Source organism: Dermacentor andersoni, chromosome 6 (genome assembly GCF_023375885.2).
Source record: "Dermacentor andersoni chromosome 6, qqDerAnde1_hic_scaffold, whole genome shotgun sequence".
Taxonomy (NCBI): Eukaryota; Metazoa; Arthropoda; class Arachnida; order Ixodida; family Ixodidae; genus Dermacentor; species Dermacentor andersoni.
The window spans coordinates 77,520,231-77,537,955 of record NC_092819.1 but is presented as its reverse complement, the minus strand read 5'-3'; the positions used below and the strand labels follow the sequence as shown (position 1 = coordinate 77,537,955).

General features: G+C 44.5%; 1 protein-coding gene across 3 annotated transcripts in view; it reads right to left on the bottom strand.

Moving 5' to 3' along the window:
- The window catches only part of SIDL (SIDL trafficking protein particle complex subunit 10), a 103,215-nt gene that overhangs the window by 14,333 nt on the left and 71,157 nt on the right, over positions 1-17,725 (bottom strand). For all 3 annotated transcript variants that reach the window (XM_055066404.2, XM_055066405.2, XM_050171137.3), the window contains 3 exons: positions 16,791-16,906; positions 11,002-11,330; positions 1,884-2,010 (listed from right to left, as the gene is read on the bottom strand). In XM_055066404.2, coding sequence (XP_054922379.1) covers positions 1,884-2,010; positions 11,002-11,330; positions 16,791-16,906 — 572 coding nt within the window. The remainder of the gene's footprint in view (positions 1-1,883; positions 2,011-11,001; positions 11,331-16,790; positions 16,907-17,725) is intronic.

Below are 17,725 nucleotides of genomic sequence, written 5' to 3'. Positions count from 1 at the left end.
CGACGGAGGAACACCTATTGTGCTTGGTATGAGCACCACTCGCATTGGCATCATGGGGCGCCTCACGATTGTTTTGTTTGCCATTTTGGAACAATGCCCTTGCAACATTATACTTGGCTTAAACTTTTTATCATCCTATTCAGCCCTCTTTGTTCACGCATCTAGTGTCATCCAGCTTGAACTGCCTCACGGCTGCTATAGTCCACCAGTCACACAACTACGGTTATGCTCTCCCAAAGACATGTGCCTGTCACCTCAAGCCACTATATACATCACTCTACTGTTGTTCCCACCTGTTTCTGATGGCATCTATTTAGTATGTCCCACTGCTGACATAAGGCTTGAAAGAAATTTGGCCGTTCCTCGTACCGTGCTCACTGTTACAGGCAATCAGACTTTGCTCCCTCTACTTAATTTTAACTGCTCGACTCAAATTATTCTCAGAGGCATGTCGTTGGGCGACATCTCGCCTGCGAACAATTGCGAGATATTGGCACTTGACGCCGAAATTCCATCGCCCTCTACAGGAACCTCCAATTCACCGACAAACTTAGCGAGATGATTGCACCTCATCTTCCGGCACAAGCTGCTTACTTCCGTCGTCTCTTGGAAACTTACCGCAACATTTTTTTACCTTGACGACCGCCCTTTAGCCCAGACATCAGTGGTCCCCCATCGTATTTACACCAGAGATGCCAATCCGATACGCTGCCGGCCGAACCATGTTTCACATGCTGAATGACAAGTGACACAATAAGAAGTCAATAAGATGTTGACGAAAGGTGTTATTGAGCCATATTGCAGTCCATGGGCATCCCCTGTTGTCCTTGTCAAGAAGAAGGATGGCAGATGGTGCTTTTGTGTGGATTAGACACTTTAACAAAATCACACGCAAGGATGTCTACCCCTTGCCACGCATTGATGATGCCTTGGACTGCTTGCACGGAGCCAGGTACTTTTCATTGATAGACTTCCGATCAGGCTATTGGTAAATCTCAGTAGATGACATGGACCGTGAGAAAACTGCCTTCGTAACACCTGACGGCCTCTACCAATTCAAGGTTATGCCATTTGGCCTTTGTAATGCCCCGACATCAGGATGTTCGATTTCCTCCTAGATCCGTTGTCCTCCTATGGACGCCATGTCACTACGTTGGCTTGTCTGAAGAGCTGCTGCCACGCTACACAGGGCCCTACAAGATACGTATTGCATCAGCTTGGCGATGTCAACTACAAGATCGCTCCGGTGGACTCGTGTGTCCCCACAGACGTTATGCATGTGTCCCGGCTGAAGCGTTACTTTGCAGCGAGTTCATCTCCCTTATAGTTAGTGCCGAGACGGCATCTTTACAAGCGGAGGTTATGTTACTGTGCAACCAATTGTGGCGCCAGTCAGAAGGAGACGATTTGACGTGTAGAGGTGGAATCGGTCACGACAGCTTTCTTGTTTATGCATCGTTTTCTCTCTTGTAAATATTGTAAATGCATATTTATATGTGACTTCTGCAACGTAACAATATAACGAAGTAATTATGGCTCCCGCTTCAACTTCGCTATAGCAACGTTTTACTGTATCTCTATTTCTGCTTGACTCACTGGCCACATTAGCACATGGCCGTGCAGTTGGAGTTTGAATTATCACATAATGTGCTATAAGGTGTCTGAAGTTTCAGTTGCTTTTATACATTAAGTCTACAAGGGCATTGGCGGAGCTGTCCAAATAATCAAGCATGTCCGAAGAATCGGTCAGCGACTGTGTACTCTAAGAGGGCCATCACTGTGGGGTGCGGGGTGTGGGCACCACCTATTTACGCAATATCTTGTATTTTATAGCGCCAACACAGCATAGCTTTCAATGTGCTGTCACTAAACTGACCACTGACCAGCAGCTGTGAGCTTGAGTGGAGGGGTTTGAGGTACACAGGCTCGTTGTCCAGTGCCAGCAGGGTGGCATTCCCCACTGTGAAGGGCTGTGATGTCAGGCCCTGCAGGTTCACTTGGAGGTACTTCCTGCAGCACGCACACACACGTGTCAAGCTTTGTCAGGGACGTGATGCCCACAACAGCACAACCTAAAATGTGCTGCATGCGCCGAAGCTACTGCGATAACTCAAAATTATAACGCATTCACTACCACAAGCATTTTTTATACATACATAAATGCTTGTGTTTCAATAACTCTGCTTGCGGCTCAGAGGAAGTTGTAGATACCATCAGCCAATCAGGTATGTGAACCAGTTACATGCCTTAGTGAAAGTACAAGTGCTTGCTGATTGTGAGCCACTAATCCTCCTTTTCTGATCCTCTCATTCATGTAGCTCGCAGAAATTAGCAACGGACAATGGCAAAACCTTCTTGCAGTTCTCGTAATTTGTATTCATGCAACAAATTATAAGGGACGGCACTAGAAATTCAATCAACTTTACACTCAGTAACGAGTTTTGTTTCTTGTTTTTCAAAAACGGTGTTATAAGATAAGGGGTGCTATGAATTAAAAGGCGATAAAGTTTGCAAGCAAGGAATGCTGCTGGCTGAAGCAAGACAGGGGCAATGGGGAAATTGCTGCAAAAGGTTTTCATCCTGTAGTGGACATAAATTATGCTGGTGATAATAATGAAGCTTCACTTTATTTCAGTAATGCATGAACGTGGTAACACAGCAAGTGAAAGACCATTTGGACAAGGGTTCTCGAGGATTTTAAAAGACATACTCACCATCCCTGCCAGTGGCAACATTATGTGCAGGCATACTAAGATAACAGCACAGCAATGTAATTCAGCCAGAGGGCCACACCACAATACAGAAGATCCTGATTCGCACTATCCCGTTTCATACGATTGCCTGGCATCAACATTCGTGATCGAGGACACAAAAAATTGCCCAGTACAAATGCGTTTCTTTTATGCCGGTAGATATGTTCCCGGAAAACACGATTTTTGGCACTAATGTTCAGTATATCACTAAACTGTGAACGCATCGAATGATACAAGCAACCACTAGATTCGACGTAAACACCAAAAGGTGACCCAGAACAGTAGCCACCTATTACAGCAGCTTTACCCCTGTGCTTGCCCGCCCATGTCACATGAAAACACCGGTGTGCATTCAGTTTCCTATTCCGGTACCAGCAATCCCCTTGCAGGTCTTTGCACGCCGTGGTCACGGCTATCACTGCCAACCCTATTTCAATAATACTCATATCTTCACCTACCTGTGTCACGGTGTGTGTGGTATAGTGCCACTGGAAGTGTACTGCATGCTTTTAATCAGTGGTGTGCCAATACTCGAACATCGTTGAATCAAATCGAATAGTGAACGTTCAGATAATTCGATTCGAGGATCAAGTGTCTACTATTCGATTTTTCAAATGTTTGATATATTCGCTGTAGAGACTCATGCAGTGCCACATGTTGTGTGCGCCGTAGAGCTCCTCGTGCTCGATGCCATCCAAGGGAGCGTTTCACTTCGTTTTCGGTGCAAAAGGAGCACCGAGAGAGCTGCGGACGGGCTGCCCCGACTGACACAGTAGCATACTTTGTCGCTGCAACCGCTCCCCGACGTCGGCCCGATTCGTCCAGGCAGACAGGACCAATCGAAATGATAATGCAATGCGGACAGAGGGAACAACAACAGAAGCAGCATGTATTTCATAAAGTGCAAAGATTGGGCCCCATGGATAGGAACGCACATAGTGTTGTATATGCGGCTATGAAATTCACGCCGCATCAACAACCGTCTATTACTAATGAGATACGTACCCACACGAACATATTAGCGGCAAGTATTCCGCGACCGCTTGCGGCCCATTATGACATCAACCAACGGTGAATTTTAATCACGGCCATACTGCCTAGGCCATTAGGCCTAATCAGCGTTGCTTTGTTGAGCGTTGGTGACTAAAGCTACGGTTTGGTGCCGAATCGATGTAGATCTATTCGCAGTAGCCATGCGACTCTAGTAAAGCTGTCAAACCACCCCACAAATGAAAGTGAGAGACAGCAGGTGAACAAGGAGGAGGAGGAAAAGGAGGAGGGCGTAGCGAGCGTCACATGAACTTTCTGTAATCCTCCAGGAGCCCTGGACTGAGGGTGCCTACCCGCACAGAGACACCTGCTTGTCCTTTCTCATTTTTTCTTTTTTTCAATAAATGTTTTTCCTCCTCTTCCTCCAGATTTCAGATTCTTTGAGAGGTGACAAATCACACCGAACCTGACAATGAAATCGCGTGGACAGCACCTGCTCTTTACCATCAACGTTGGCTACACACAGAGCGGCGATCGAGTTATGTGATGCGTGTTCCTTTTGCCTGTCGCGCAGATTGGCCTTAAAATAATCCAACTGCCATAAAGATAGGATAGCCCTTCTGTATTTTGAAGCAAAATTGGAAAGCAAAACGTTATATTCAATAAATAAGTGGCTGCCGCAAAACACAGGTCCACTATAAAATTGAGAACCTCATTGGTATTCAGCCCAACAGAACGTCCCTAATACATTAGTTTCAGAGGGAGAAAATCACTTGCTTCTATTCAACAGAAATTCTATTGATAAAAAACAATATTTTCCAGAACGTCATATATGAGAACTGAGCTGTAATCAGTGCTGGCATGCTAATTTGGTATTCCCTTCAGTAAGAGTAAGCTGTATTTCTTGAATTATACGTACCTCAATTAGTTATAGCGTGCAACGTTCTTGCTATGCAATATTAAGAGACACCCAAGCATGTACACCCCCTATTTTCTTACCCCAAATTTGTAAGCATTACTTTTTGCGAAAATTTTTCCGATATTCTATATTAAATTCAATATTTGGCTTTTCTTTCTTGGTTCGATTCGATATTCGATTCAAGTTCTACAATTCGGTAATCACATACCCCTTCCTTTAATAGGTGATAACCCAAACGTGCCGCAGTTTTCTGCTGATTGCGCCATGTGAGCTTCATGTACTCCTCTGGTGGTATCGTATTCTGGCGGAGCTGACCACCTCGGTTTCATTGTGGAAACACTACGCAATAGAAAAAAAGAAAAAAACAACAACGCGCATCTGGGCCGCTTAAGGTCTCGCCTTCTTCAACATGTGTCAGCATTGCGTGCCGCAACAATTTGTACCTAGTAAGCACATCAAAACTTATCGCCAAACTGCCCTTCTCCGAATAAGCTATACTAATCAGGCCAAATTCGAGAAGCGCAAACGTATGCTTGCAGTACCCGCCAAAAACAACAACATGCATCTCCGGTTGCTCAGACACCACCAGCTTGGTGCACGCCTGCATCTCGTGCTGCAACAATTTGCGCAATGCTCCACATTGCATAGATTTCAACTACAGTTGAGTCTGCCAAATATTTCAGCGACTTCAGATTATACATTTTTCTGGTTAATATGTTTTTCTCACATTTCCTTTTTTTTTGTTAGAAACCAGAAGGCCTTCTTACATGAACTACAACTATGCGTAGCACAATGCCTATTGTGGCTACCATGCAGGGCACTTAACAGCCCTGAGCTATTGCTTCTCTTGTCCTGCAGAGTCCACAAGAAACTTTGGAAACTCTGCCACATTTCTTCTCATATGCAAAGATGCTTACCGTATTTGCACGATTCTAACGTACACCTTTTTTCAATAAAAAGCAAGTTCAAATTTGCACGTGCGTTACAATCGTAACTAATTCGACTCAAAATAAAGAACGAAACTGGTTTTCGCTAAAAGAAAAGCTTTATGCAAGGTAGCAAGCCAGACTGCCATTGAACAGACATTGTTTCTTTATGCTTTGGTTTACGGTCGCCATTTTCCAATTTGCTGTACGTGTGGCATTTGTAATGCAATAGATGGAACTCAAGATGACTTTGTGTGGTCAGTAGACAGCGAAAAGGAGGCATTGTCGGACTCCGATAGCGACTCACCGCTAAGATTCAGATGTGTGCTAGCCTGAGTACCTTTGTGTGTTCCATAAAGTTGTTTAACATGGTATGCGTCAGCTCAGGTTTCGTTACTTGATGTGTGTGGTAGAATCGGCACCAAGTCATTTTTTTTATTTGAGCGGTAATATAACTGCGCATAACAATTGAGGGCACAGTAGAATCGTGCAAATATAGCATACCCAAGAATGAAGAGGGCATGTGAAACCTATCAAGAATTACAGAAAAGTGGAACAATTTTCTAGTTTTACGCTGCCTCATGCATTGTGGCATGGTATGAGAGCAGTACTGCACCACTTCGGAGGCAAAGCATTCTGACGGTGTGGGTGGAGTGGTTACAAAGGGGTTCTGGTGACGAGATGCGGTCGAAACACTCACATCTGCTCTTTCTTCATTTGTTTCAGATTGTTGTAGCAGTGTCAGGCACTGGTTTCGTTTCAAGACTGCTGGGAAGATGTGGCGAGGTCTACAACGCGTGCCTAAATGGAAAGATAGTGACTGCGTGGCCTCGTCTGCATGAATTGACGGAGCGTCAACAGCAGCAACAGGTGGTTGCACACACTTGCACAACTACCAAAAACAGCGACTTCCCCGGAGGACAGTGCCCGGCTGTAATCACTGATTGGTGGTTATGGCCATATCTGGATGCATCTTCAGTACCCAGCGTGATAGCAGTTGTCACTACCGGTCACCGAGGGCGCTCGCTGTTAGAGGAAAGACTATTTGAACGCCTGCTACAGACAAGGCCTTTGGGTTCTGGTGCCGAGATGCGGTCGAAACACTCACATCTGCTCTTTCTTCAGGTTGGTCTTTTTTACCATTATAAGCCAACTAGCATGCATGAAAACTCGGTACCGGAGCCTACCTGGTTGTAACAGCGGTTTGTGCTTGTTCACGCCGGTATCTGTCTCTGTGCTGGTGCAATAGATTTTTTTGTTTAGAATAACATTACTACTAGCTGGTGACATCGAAGAGAACCCTGGCCCTCTGTTGGAAAAGCAAGAGTGTGAACTAAAGGAATCAATACGTTCGTTACCAAAGGTATTGGTCAAGTCAATACAAAATAAACAGCTAGAAACACTGCAAACTGAGCACAAGCAAATTGAAGACAAAATTGGGAATTTAATGTCAAAGGTTGCCAAATTAGCTGAGGATTTATCCGTTTTGTCTGCACTTGGGGACAGAGAAGTGCAGGCGCAATATAACCAGCTATAATAAGCTATGCGAAACGTATTGATCAATCAGGACAAACTTGAAACTCGTTCACGTAGGAATCATTTAATTTTTTTGGCATAGACGATGAGAACGAGAAGGAAACATAGGATGAACCAGAACGGAAGGTTATATCTGTCTGCTCGGTCAAACTGGGTATTACTGTTGGACCGTCAACAATTGAGAGAGCTCAAAGGATGGAGAAGCATAATAACGATAAACCAAAGCCCATTATTGTGAAGTTTAGACTATTCAAGGACAAACAGCGTCTTCTTTCTGCGGCTTCGAAACTGAAGGGCAGCAGAATATCGCTAAGTGAAGACTACTCCCAGCAGGTTCGGCGAAGTAGAAGCAAACTGATTGCTTATGCGTGGGAACAGAACTCTAGAGCTAGATATAAGCTGAAGTACAACAAGATGACTTATGAGGGCAAGACATATCTACGATGGTACAACGGATTCCATACGGGAGTACATTCAATAGCAAACAAATCGTGAGCAGCTGCGGCTCAGAAGAGACATGGCAGATTGCCTGTCTATCAATGTTATCAATTGTAGGAGCCTGAAGAATAAAACAGACGTAGTCTCTAGCCTACTGCGCATTTCACAACCTGATATTGTCATCGGGACAGAATCGTGGCTCGACCCTGGCATATCGGATTGTGAAGTGTTTCCATCCGAATACATAGTTTATCGAAAAGACCGTAATCACCAGGGAAGAGGCGTGTTCATTTTTGCACATGACAGAATCAGAAGTGTACTGTTATACTGTGATGTTTCTTCAGAATGTATTTGGTGCAGAATATTGGTTTCTGGTGGTAACAGCCTTGTAGTGGGACCGTTTTACAGGCCACCATCTTCAACAAGCATAGAACCATTTCACAGCCTTGCACGATCATTGTTTGTCTTATCATCAAAATCTATTCTACTTGGGGGCAATTTTAACATGCCTGAAGTTGTATGGTGTGACCGCAATCCTGTAGCACTTTACTTTGAAGGCACTTTACTCGGCCTTCATTGAACTAACATAAAACAATGCACTTGCTCAGTTTGTAAATTTACCAATGCGTTACGGTTCAGCTAAGGACAGTACGTTGGACTTGTTTAGCAACAATGACGATTTAGTTGAAGCAGTTATGGCAGCACAAGGAATAAGTGATCATGAAGTCGTAAATGCAACAACAGTGTGCACAAAGTTACAGGTTAGCAAGAATTGCCCAAGAAAGATTTTTATGTATGAACAGGGTAATTATAATGCCATAGATAAAGAGTTAAACTTATTCCTGCCAGTATTGCTGGAATACAGCAGTCAGTACAGCATAGAAAGCTTTTGGGCTCTGTTCAGAGACAAAATCCTGTCTTTGGTCGCTAAATACATTTCCTCAAGAGTGGTATCATCTAAATGTAGAATGGATAAACCTTGGATTAACAAAGAACTGCGTCTGTCAATAAGAAAGAAGGCTGGAGTATACAAGGCATTCAAGATAGCACCAAGTCAGAACTTATATGACAAGCTTAGAACTCTAACAAAAAACTTGAAACAAGAATTAAGGCAGTAAAAAAAACATACTTATCGTCACTAGCTGAGAAAATAAGATCTAATCCTAAGGAGTTATGGTGATATGTCAAAAGTAACAAAAAAGATAGTGTTGGCGTTCCGGCTCTCCGGCATGAAAGTGATATGTTAACTGATGACACAAAAAGGGCTGATTGCTTTAACGAATATTTTCACTCCGTCTTCACAGCATGTCGTCATACTCCGATACCTGAATTACACGAACAATTACCTCAAATGCATGACATCGTTTTAAATGAGGCTGGAATTAGGGCTCTGTTGCGCAACATTAGTCCTCATTCTGCTCATGGTCTGGATGGTATATCAAATCACGTCTTGAAGTGCTGTTCCCACAGTATTGCTCCTATATTGGTTGAATTATTTACCAAGTCAATAAATTCTCAAAGATTACCTAGTGACTGGAAAATCGCCAATGTAACTCCTATATTTAAAAGTGGTTGGCATGATTTGGTAAGCAATTACAGACCAGTGTCTTTGACATCTGTTTGTTGTAAAAACATTAGAACATGTTATTTACTCTGGTCTTATTAAGCATCTTCATGACCATGATTTTTTCATCCTGACCCAGCATGGATTTCGCATGGGATTATCTTGTACCACTCGACTTACTGAATTCATACATGACGTTGCACTCAGCTTTAACAATAGTACACAGATAGATGCTATCTTTATTGATTTTGGAAAGGCGTTTGATGTAGTCCTGCATGACCTACTTTTGCACAAACTGTCATTTCTTGGCCTCCCCGATTCGCTTTACGGTTGGCTTAAAGATTATTTTATTTGTATAAACGGCAGCAAAAAGTGGTTCTGAACGGTGTGACGTCGAGAACGGTTAATGTTTTATCAGGTGTGCCTCAAAGGTCGGTCCTTGAGCCGTTGCTGTTCCTCCTATTTATTAATGATTTAAGCGAAGGCTGTGTTTCAAATATCAGACAGTATGCGGATGATTGCGTTGTGTGCCATCCTGTGTCATGTGCCGAACATACGAGTGTGTTGCAGTTTGATCTCGAAAAAATTAGTTCCTGGTGTGCTAAATGGAAAATGGATTTGAACGTAGCAAAGTGTTATCATGTTAAATTTACGAACAAAAAGAAAAAGGTGCCTAGTTCATACTCTCTAAATAATGTTTTAGTGCAATGCGTTGACGAAGTCAAATACCTGGCCGTCACTTTAACTGCGGCATTAGACTGGACATCCCACATTTACATCATCATCATCATCATCAGCCTAGTTACGCCCACTGCAGGGCAAAGGCCTCTCCCATACTTCTCCAACTACCCCGGTCATGTACTAATTGTGGCCATGTTGTCCCTGCAAACGTCTTAATGTCATCTGCCCACCTAACTCTCTGCCGCCCCCTGCTACGCTTCCCTTCTCTTGGAATCCAGTCCGTAGCTCTTACATAACAAGCGCTAAAGCGTGCCGCCTTTTGCACCTTCTCCAGAGGAATTTCAGGTATGCACCCAAACCTTTGAAGGGACCTTTGTATCTTACAAATATTAGGCTGGTGTTAGAGTACGCTTGCGCAGCATGGGACCTCTTCACAAAAGTTCTTGAAGATAAGTTAGAGCGTGTTCAGAACAGGGCTGCAAGATTTGTCACGGGCATCTACGGCTACAATATTAGAGGTTTGCAAATCAGGGAAAATCTAGGGTGGAAGTTGCTGTCCACACGCAGAAAAATAATCAGGTTAAAGCTTTTACACAACATTAACAGCAGTAACACAGGAATCGATAAGAACATACATTTAAAACCACCTCATTATCAGTCTAAGAGGCGCGCATGTCCAAGAAAATAAGGGCCTACCAAAGCCGTATTAATGTATTTAAGTTTTCATTCTTTCCGCAAACAATTGCAGAATGGAATTTGCTCCTGGATGAGGTAGTGCCTGCACCCAATTTTTCATCTGCCATAGAGAACTTTACATGAATCTGTTTTAGACAATATTTCCAGTGTGCCGTGTTATGCATTGTGTAACAAATTTTATAATCGGATGTTGTTAGTATTGGATGTGTTGTCTTTCTCTAGTAATTATGATGATAGTATTTTTAATAGCATAGCTGGTATGATGCCGTTTTTCGTGAAATTCAATCTTTTACCTTTATGTTTGTAATTAACCCCCCTACGAGAATGCCCAACTTAGGCCCTGTAGGTATATGTAATAAATAAATAAATAAATAAATAAATAAAAGAAAGAAAGGCAGGATTGGCAGCAATGGCAGTGGAGACAGCTTTAAAAAATTACAATACCAATACGGCCAGCTAAGATGTTTGACTGACAGCAGCATCGTGCAGTGAACTCACCGCTGGTCAAAAGTCTGCAGCCGATGGCTGCAGGCAAAGGGTGCCAGAAAGTGGAGTGCCACTGTCTGCGACGACCCCAGAACAGCAACACCATCAGAGTTTTCCACTGCTAGCGCCACCTGGTGTGTGGCAGGTGAGGACGACGGTCCCAGTGGTGCTTGAAGCACCAGAGAGAAGGTGCGCCCTTCTGTTGACGATGCTGCCAGACCGGGCTCTCCAACTGGCACACGGCACTCATCAGCGAAAGGTGGAGACAATGGAGACAACGAAGGCAGAGGACACTCGGAGCTCGCCTCTTCAGCTTTGGAGTCTGTCGTTCTGTGGCTGGGCTGCAGGCAGCAGATGTTTCATAATTTAGGTACAGAATGTATGCTGCTTTCACTGTGTGCACTTTTACCTTTATACAATCAAACCTTGTAATAACAAAGTTGCATGCGACATGGAAATAATTTTGTTATATCTGATACATTAGAACATTGTTAGCAGGTTTTAGAAAAAAACGTGAAAAAGAAAACTTACTAACCCAGAAAACGTATGATCCAAAGTGAAAAAAAAAAAAAATGGCAGATTTCACTGTAGTGGAATAATGCAAAGCGTTGCATGAACTGTAGTAGCATGAGAGGCTGATGAGCACAGAGCTGATAGGGCCCGAGCAGCCAGAGATGCACACTGTCATTCTTGCAGCTTTAGCAAGCTTACTTTTCCACTCCTCGAATTTTATCTGAGTCAGCAGCATCTTCAGGCGGGACGTTCTGACTTGACATGCTCACTTAGCACTAATTGTTGAAGCACAAGATGCCGATGCACGTTGAGCTTGGGGAGGGGGGGGGGCCCAAGCGGACGGAGGTGCATATTGTCATTTTTCTGTTGTGTAGTGTTTCAAGACGCAATGATAAACCGAAACAAAACAGAAACAAAACCAAGCTGGTGGGTGACGCCACATTACAATGCCGCAAGAGCGTAACATGGCACTTACTTTGCGCCACCTGCAACAGGGTACAGCGGCGCGTTTGGGCTATCGCCTATTAAAAGCAGCAGTACATTTCCAACAGCACTACGCTACACGCTCTGTGATACAGGTAGGTGAAGATGTTTGTCGCAATAGGGTTGGCGTCGATTGCTGTGAATTTGGCATGCAATGACCACAAGAAGATTTGCTGGTACCAGAATAGGAAACTCAGTGGGCCGGTCTTTTTAGATGACAAGGGTGGGCAAGCACTGCGGTAAAGCTGCTGTGGTGGGCGGCTACTGTTCCTGATTGTGCACGCCTAACGCCTTTTCTTGTTTACACGAAATCTAGTGGCAAAAAAACGTATCATATGATCACAGTTTGTTGATGTATTGAACATTAGTGCTGAAAGATAGTGTTTTCCAGGAATGGTATCAGCGAGTAAAAAAAGAAGCATAACTGTATTGGGTCATTTTTTGTATTCTCAATCGTGAACGTTGGCATCGAGAAATCGTACCAAACAGAATCATATCAACATAGGTTTCCACTGTATTTGTTATAACTTTTAAGCATATACTATTTGTTACACACTGATAACGATTTAAAACACATTACATTCAAGAACTTTTTATATCCGATAATTTGTTTTATTCAAGTTCGTTATGTGAAGGTTAACTACATAACTGTACAATCATGTTCACTGTGAATGCAAAAAAAAGAAGAAGGCAATGAAGGGCTTATTAGGTGCCCTATTAAAGAAGCCCTTAACAGAACGATAAATAAAAAAAAAGCATTGACCTCTTTTTGTTTTTAATGGGATGGGGCTAAAGTGAAATGAAATGACAGACTAATTTACGACCCATCTCTCTTACCTCATGCGTGGGTAAAGTAGCCGAGCACATAATTCAAAACTGAGTGTCACGCTACATTGAGGAACACGAACTCCTCCCACACAACATGATAGGGTTTCGACCCCACCTATCCACCCAAGACGTAATGTTACTCCTAAAGAGCCAGATCTTCGACGTTAAAACAAGAGACGTTCGAGGCATCCTCGCCCTCGATCTCACGAAAGCATTCGATACCGTCTTGCACCGCTTCGTACTGGAGTCTGTGGCAGGCCTCGGCCTCGGCCAGAGATTTCAGGAGTACGTACGCTCCTTCCTAAAAGACAGAGAAGCCGAACTGCGAGTCTTGCAACTTAAGTCGGACCCCTACATGCTGGGCTCCGTCGGAACACCACAAGGCTCAGTCATCTCTCCATTAATATTTAATATAGTAAAGAAGGGACTCGCAGACAAACTACGACACATCCCAACGTAAACTGCGCTCTATACGCAGATGACATTACCATCTGGAGCCCGGGAGGCTCTCTGTAATGCCTGCTCCATAGCAGGCATTACAATCTGCCCTAGATGCCACGGAAGAGTACTTATTAAACACAGGAATGAAACTATCCTCAAAGAAATTGGAACTGTTACTATTTCACAAGTCTTGCCAAGGAGTCCGCTACCTAACACCTCTAGACGAACTTCCGCTCGCACTACACACAAGAGACGGACAACAGATTCCGCGAGTCAACCACATACGCATTCTTGGGCTCCTAATCGAATCCACCGGATGCCACGGACACACGATCAAACACTTAACCGCCAAAACCGAAAACATGATCAGACTCTGCCACAGAGTCCCGGGGCGCAGGAAGGGTCTCTGCGAAGATAACCTTCTGCACGTATACCACGCGTTCCTTATGAGCCACATTAATTACGTCGCCTCTGCCCACAATTGGACAAAAATAGAAAAAACGAAACTAAACACACTCATGCGCAAGAGAATCAGAGTGGTCTTGGGAATTCCACAAAGAGCAAGTACAGCAAAGGTTGACCAGCTAGGCATGCACAACAACATCGACGAAGTGATCGAGGCTCAGACTATGGCGCAAATACTCCGCCTATCCTCATCCAAAGCCGGTAGGCTAATCCTAAATGAAGCCAATGTCTCCCCTTCTCCCTATCTCGAGCACGCGTTTACCCTACCGAGCGAAATTAGAGACAAATACAAAGTCTCACCGTTTCCAAGAAACGTCCGCCCACAACACAACGTGGGTAGGCGCCGGGCCCACGCCCGCGTGATCCTCGATCGTATCGACACGGATCGTGAAGCCACCGCATTTGTGGACGCGGCCCAGTACGGCAGCACATCCACTTTCGCAATAGCGGTCGTGGACGGCAACGGAACGCTACGATCATCCGCATCGGTTAAAACGAGCACCAGCGCTAAAGGAGAACAAATAGCCATAGCCATCGCCATGGCAGACCCCACATTTACTTATGTCTTCACGGACTCGCAGAAAAAACCGCGCGAGAACTTCTGAAAACTCCCAGCGCACACATGGTACACGCACGAACTCGGCGTCTGCCGAGTTTAAGGCCACGCAGCGTAGAGATCGGCACCAGTGGACTCGCGTGCCGCAATTCGGGCCTACGAATGCGGCAACGTATCTAAAGAAGCAGCGCGTATACTACTAGCGAGCTCAAAAGAGAGCAAACGGTGCCTCTCCTGGTTCCCCGCTCACATGGGGAAAGACATTCACCCGCAAAAAGCTAACCTCAATGAAACGGCCCATGACCGTGCGCGAGAACTAGCCCGCCGCGACGGTCCCACGGCTTCTGAGGGGCTGGACATTCAGTTTAATGACCCGCTGTTCACTTACCAAGAAATCACTTCCCACTATCGGAAAGGTAGAACCAAATTCCCGCTCCCACACGCCAAACTCGAACGCGCGCAGGCGGCCGCGTTTCGAATGCTACAAACGGACTCGTGTCCGTCACGAGGCCTACTAAGTCACTATGACTCAGAAATCCCGGCAAATTGCCCAGACTGCCCAGAACCTTATTGCTCACTCTCGCACATGCTATGGCAATGTACCGCGTTACCAAAGGGCCCTCTCTCCAGTGAGACAGAATGGGAAGAAGTCCTCAAAAGCCCGGACCTCAAACTCCAACTCAAGGCCGTCCAGAGGGCCCAAGAACTGGCGGAGCGTCACCACATTCCCGTCCCGACTTGGGCGTCGCCTACAGTTTCTGCCGGAGGAGTTCCCCGCGTGGGATCTCCAACGGATTGAAACTCCTCAGGACTTCAATAAAGTTCTTGACTGACTGACTTCCATCACAGCTCAGCTAGAAAGAAACCAAAAGCAACACGTGGCTGTTGCTGCTTTGTTTTTCCTTGATGGAATTGCTATCTTCCTTTCAGAATCGTGTGCACTTTTTAAAAGGACACATATTAAGATTGAATTTACATCCCGAAGCCACACAGAAACGAGAGACCCACATTAACAAGCTTATTGTGCATATTTTCATTTTGTCAAGGGCACAGACACGCAGGAGCTGTGCCGCATTTATCTGGTGCTTGTGCGCATGTGCAAGTTGTGAGAGAAAGATCTGAGGGCTGCATCTAGGTACTACAGAGGAGGACACACTTTGTTCTGTTCATCCCTAGCCGATGGCAGTGCACGCTATGCAAGAACCAGCGCTTAATTTTCGTCCAAACAAAATCAAAGTGGCCGATACAAAGTCCACAATGTGGAAGCATACAAAACAACAAATTTACAGCAACGTGTAATTATTGATTGGTAGGCGGCCGCTAAAGTGGCATCTACTAAGTCCCCACCAACGTTTAGTGCTGGGTCGCTTTGCTCCCCTTAGCAGGAACCCTCCATGTCAGGCCTGGCGGTGAAGCATAGGTAAAGAACAACCACTGCAGAAATCAAAGGCAGAAATGACATAATACAGCAGATAAAAAAAAAGCGCGCTGGACCTGTGCTTCGAACTACAGACCTCTCAATTACAAGTGCAGTATTGTAACCTTTACAAAACATATGCAGAGAGAGAGCTTTACCGGAGTTCAGTTCAAACGCAATACAAGAAACTTCAATATAATGAAATTCTCAATATAACAAAGTATTTAACTTTTCATAACCTCTTGTCTATCGAACACCATGTAATTAGAATCTCAATATAAAGAAGTGTGTTTGTATGCGATTTCAATACAACGAAATACAACAGAAAAAAAAAAACACGAGTGCCACCTCCCCATGCGAGCAAAGGGAAAGAAGAGGAGGGGAGTGAGCTCGCGGTAATCTCAAGTTTTGGCGGCCCCTTGGAGCGAGAGGTAGATGAAGTATTCGTTCCCCACTGCCAGCACTTTTCATAATAGCGCCGTCACAGCGCGGGTGATACTATCAGCCGCAGGGGTGAAATGCATACGAAAGCGTGGCTGGTTTCGCTTAATTCATACCGCCTATGCGAAGATATCGTCAACATGGCGTGAAACCGTTCCATTCATTACCAACTGCCGAATTCATTAAAACTAATTGTTTTCTCATTCAAATTTGCTTTTTTCGATTGCCCGATAATTCTGAATATTCTGCGGCACCTTTCCATGTCAGAAAAATTGATCAGCAACTGCACTTATTTGCATAAAAGGTCAAATTTCAATACAACGAAATTTTGATTTAACAAAGCACATTTCCAATTTTACTTACTTCATTATATCGAGGCTTAATAGTATTTATCCACAGTTGTGTAGTGTGGCTCAGCTAAGGACGCACGGAGGAAAGCATTTCCTCCTCCGTAATACCTAGGAAGCAGTCCCAAGATTTTTCTCACTTAACTCGCGCATGCACACAGCGGTCAGGGAAACACAATGTATCTCTGACATGTCCGCACCCTTGACCAAACGGAAACACACATCGTTAGCAGAACACCACCGCCACTCCAATGCTTTAAACGTCTCAGGTAGTGATGAAGAGAGCAAAGGAGGCACAAGCAACACATACCCTGATCAGCAGCCCCTTGGAGGCCTTGAGGTGAAGTTGGTGCGCGGCAGTGAGAGGAATGCTGCCACTTGTCAGCACCACCTCTAGCCTCTGCCGCACCCCGGCCAGGAGCTCACCTGCATGAGTGTCGGGAGCACAGAGCACACCGAGCTCGTCACTGATGAGTACAGGCTTCAGGACTGGACAGTATGGCTGAGACACGATGCGCAATAACATAGCGCAGAAAAATGGAAACAAGTCGACTGGCACAGACACAGCCACGCAACAGTGATAGCTTGCTATAATGAAATGGTTTCCAATTGACTAATAAATCGCATTTCCACTTGAAGTTCTCATGGAAACCCATGGATTTAAGATCTTGCTCAACAAGAAGGATTTCATATAAATGGATATAATGAGCCATTTTTTAATTCATAATGAAGATTTACTGATCGCCGTTGAAGACATGTACAGGGAAACGCAGTGGAGACGACGAAAGGCAAACATAAGCAAACATAACTTTCAACTGAAGTTGACTGTGATATGTACGATATACAGTGGCCTATTACGAAGACAACAACTAAGTAACGGATGTCACAAAGAAATCTTGGCTTGCCCCTCAACTTCTTTAGATATTAAGGTGTTGCTGTACTCACGACCCTGCTTGATCATTCAATAAACACAAAAATTCATATGTTCAGTCAGCATTAATTCAAGCTCTTATAAACCAAACTGTAAACTTGTGCTTGAATAACGTGAAGGTAAATAGGATGTAGTCCAACAAGAACTCTGAGTAATACCAGGAAAAATATACACAACATGACAGAAGTATACAAGCAGATAAACAAACCCGTCGTTTGAAATGCATGGCTGCTTTCAGTGGCACTAGCTTGTACTAGTACAAAGAAACATACAGAGCAGCCCGAGCAGGAAATGTGGACACTGTTTGGCTATTG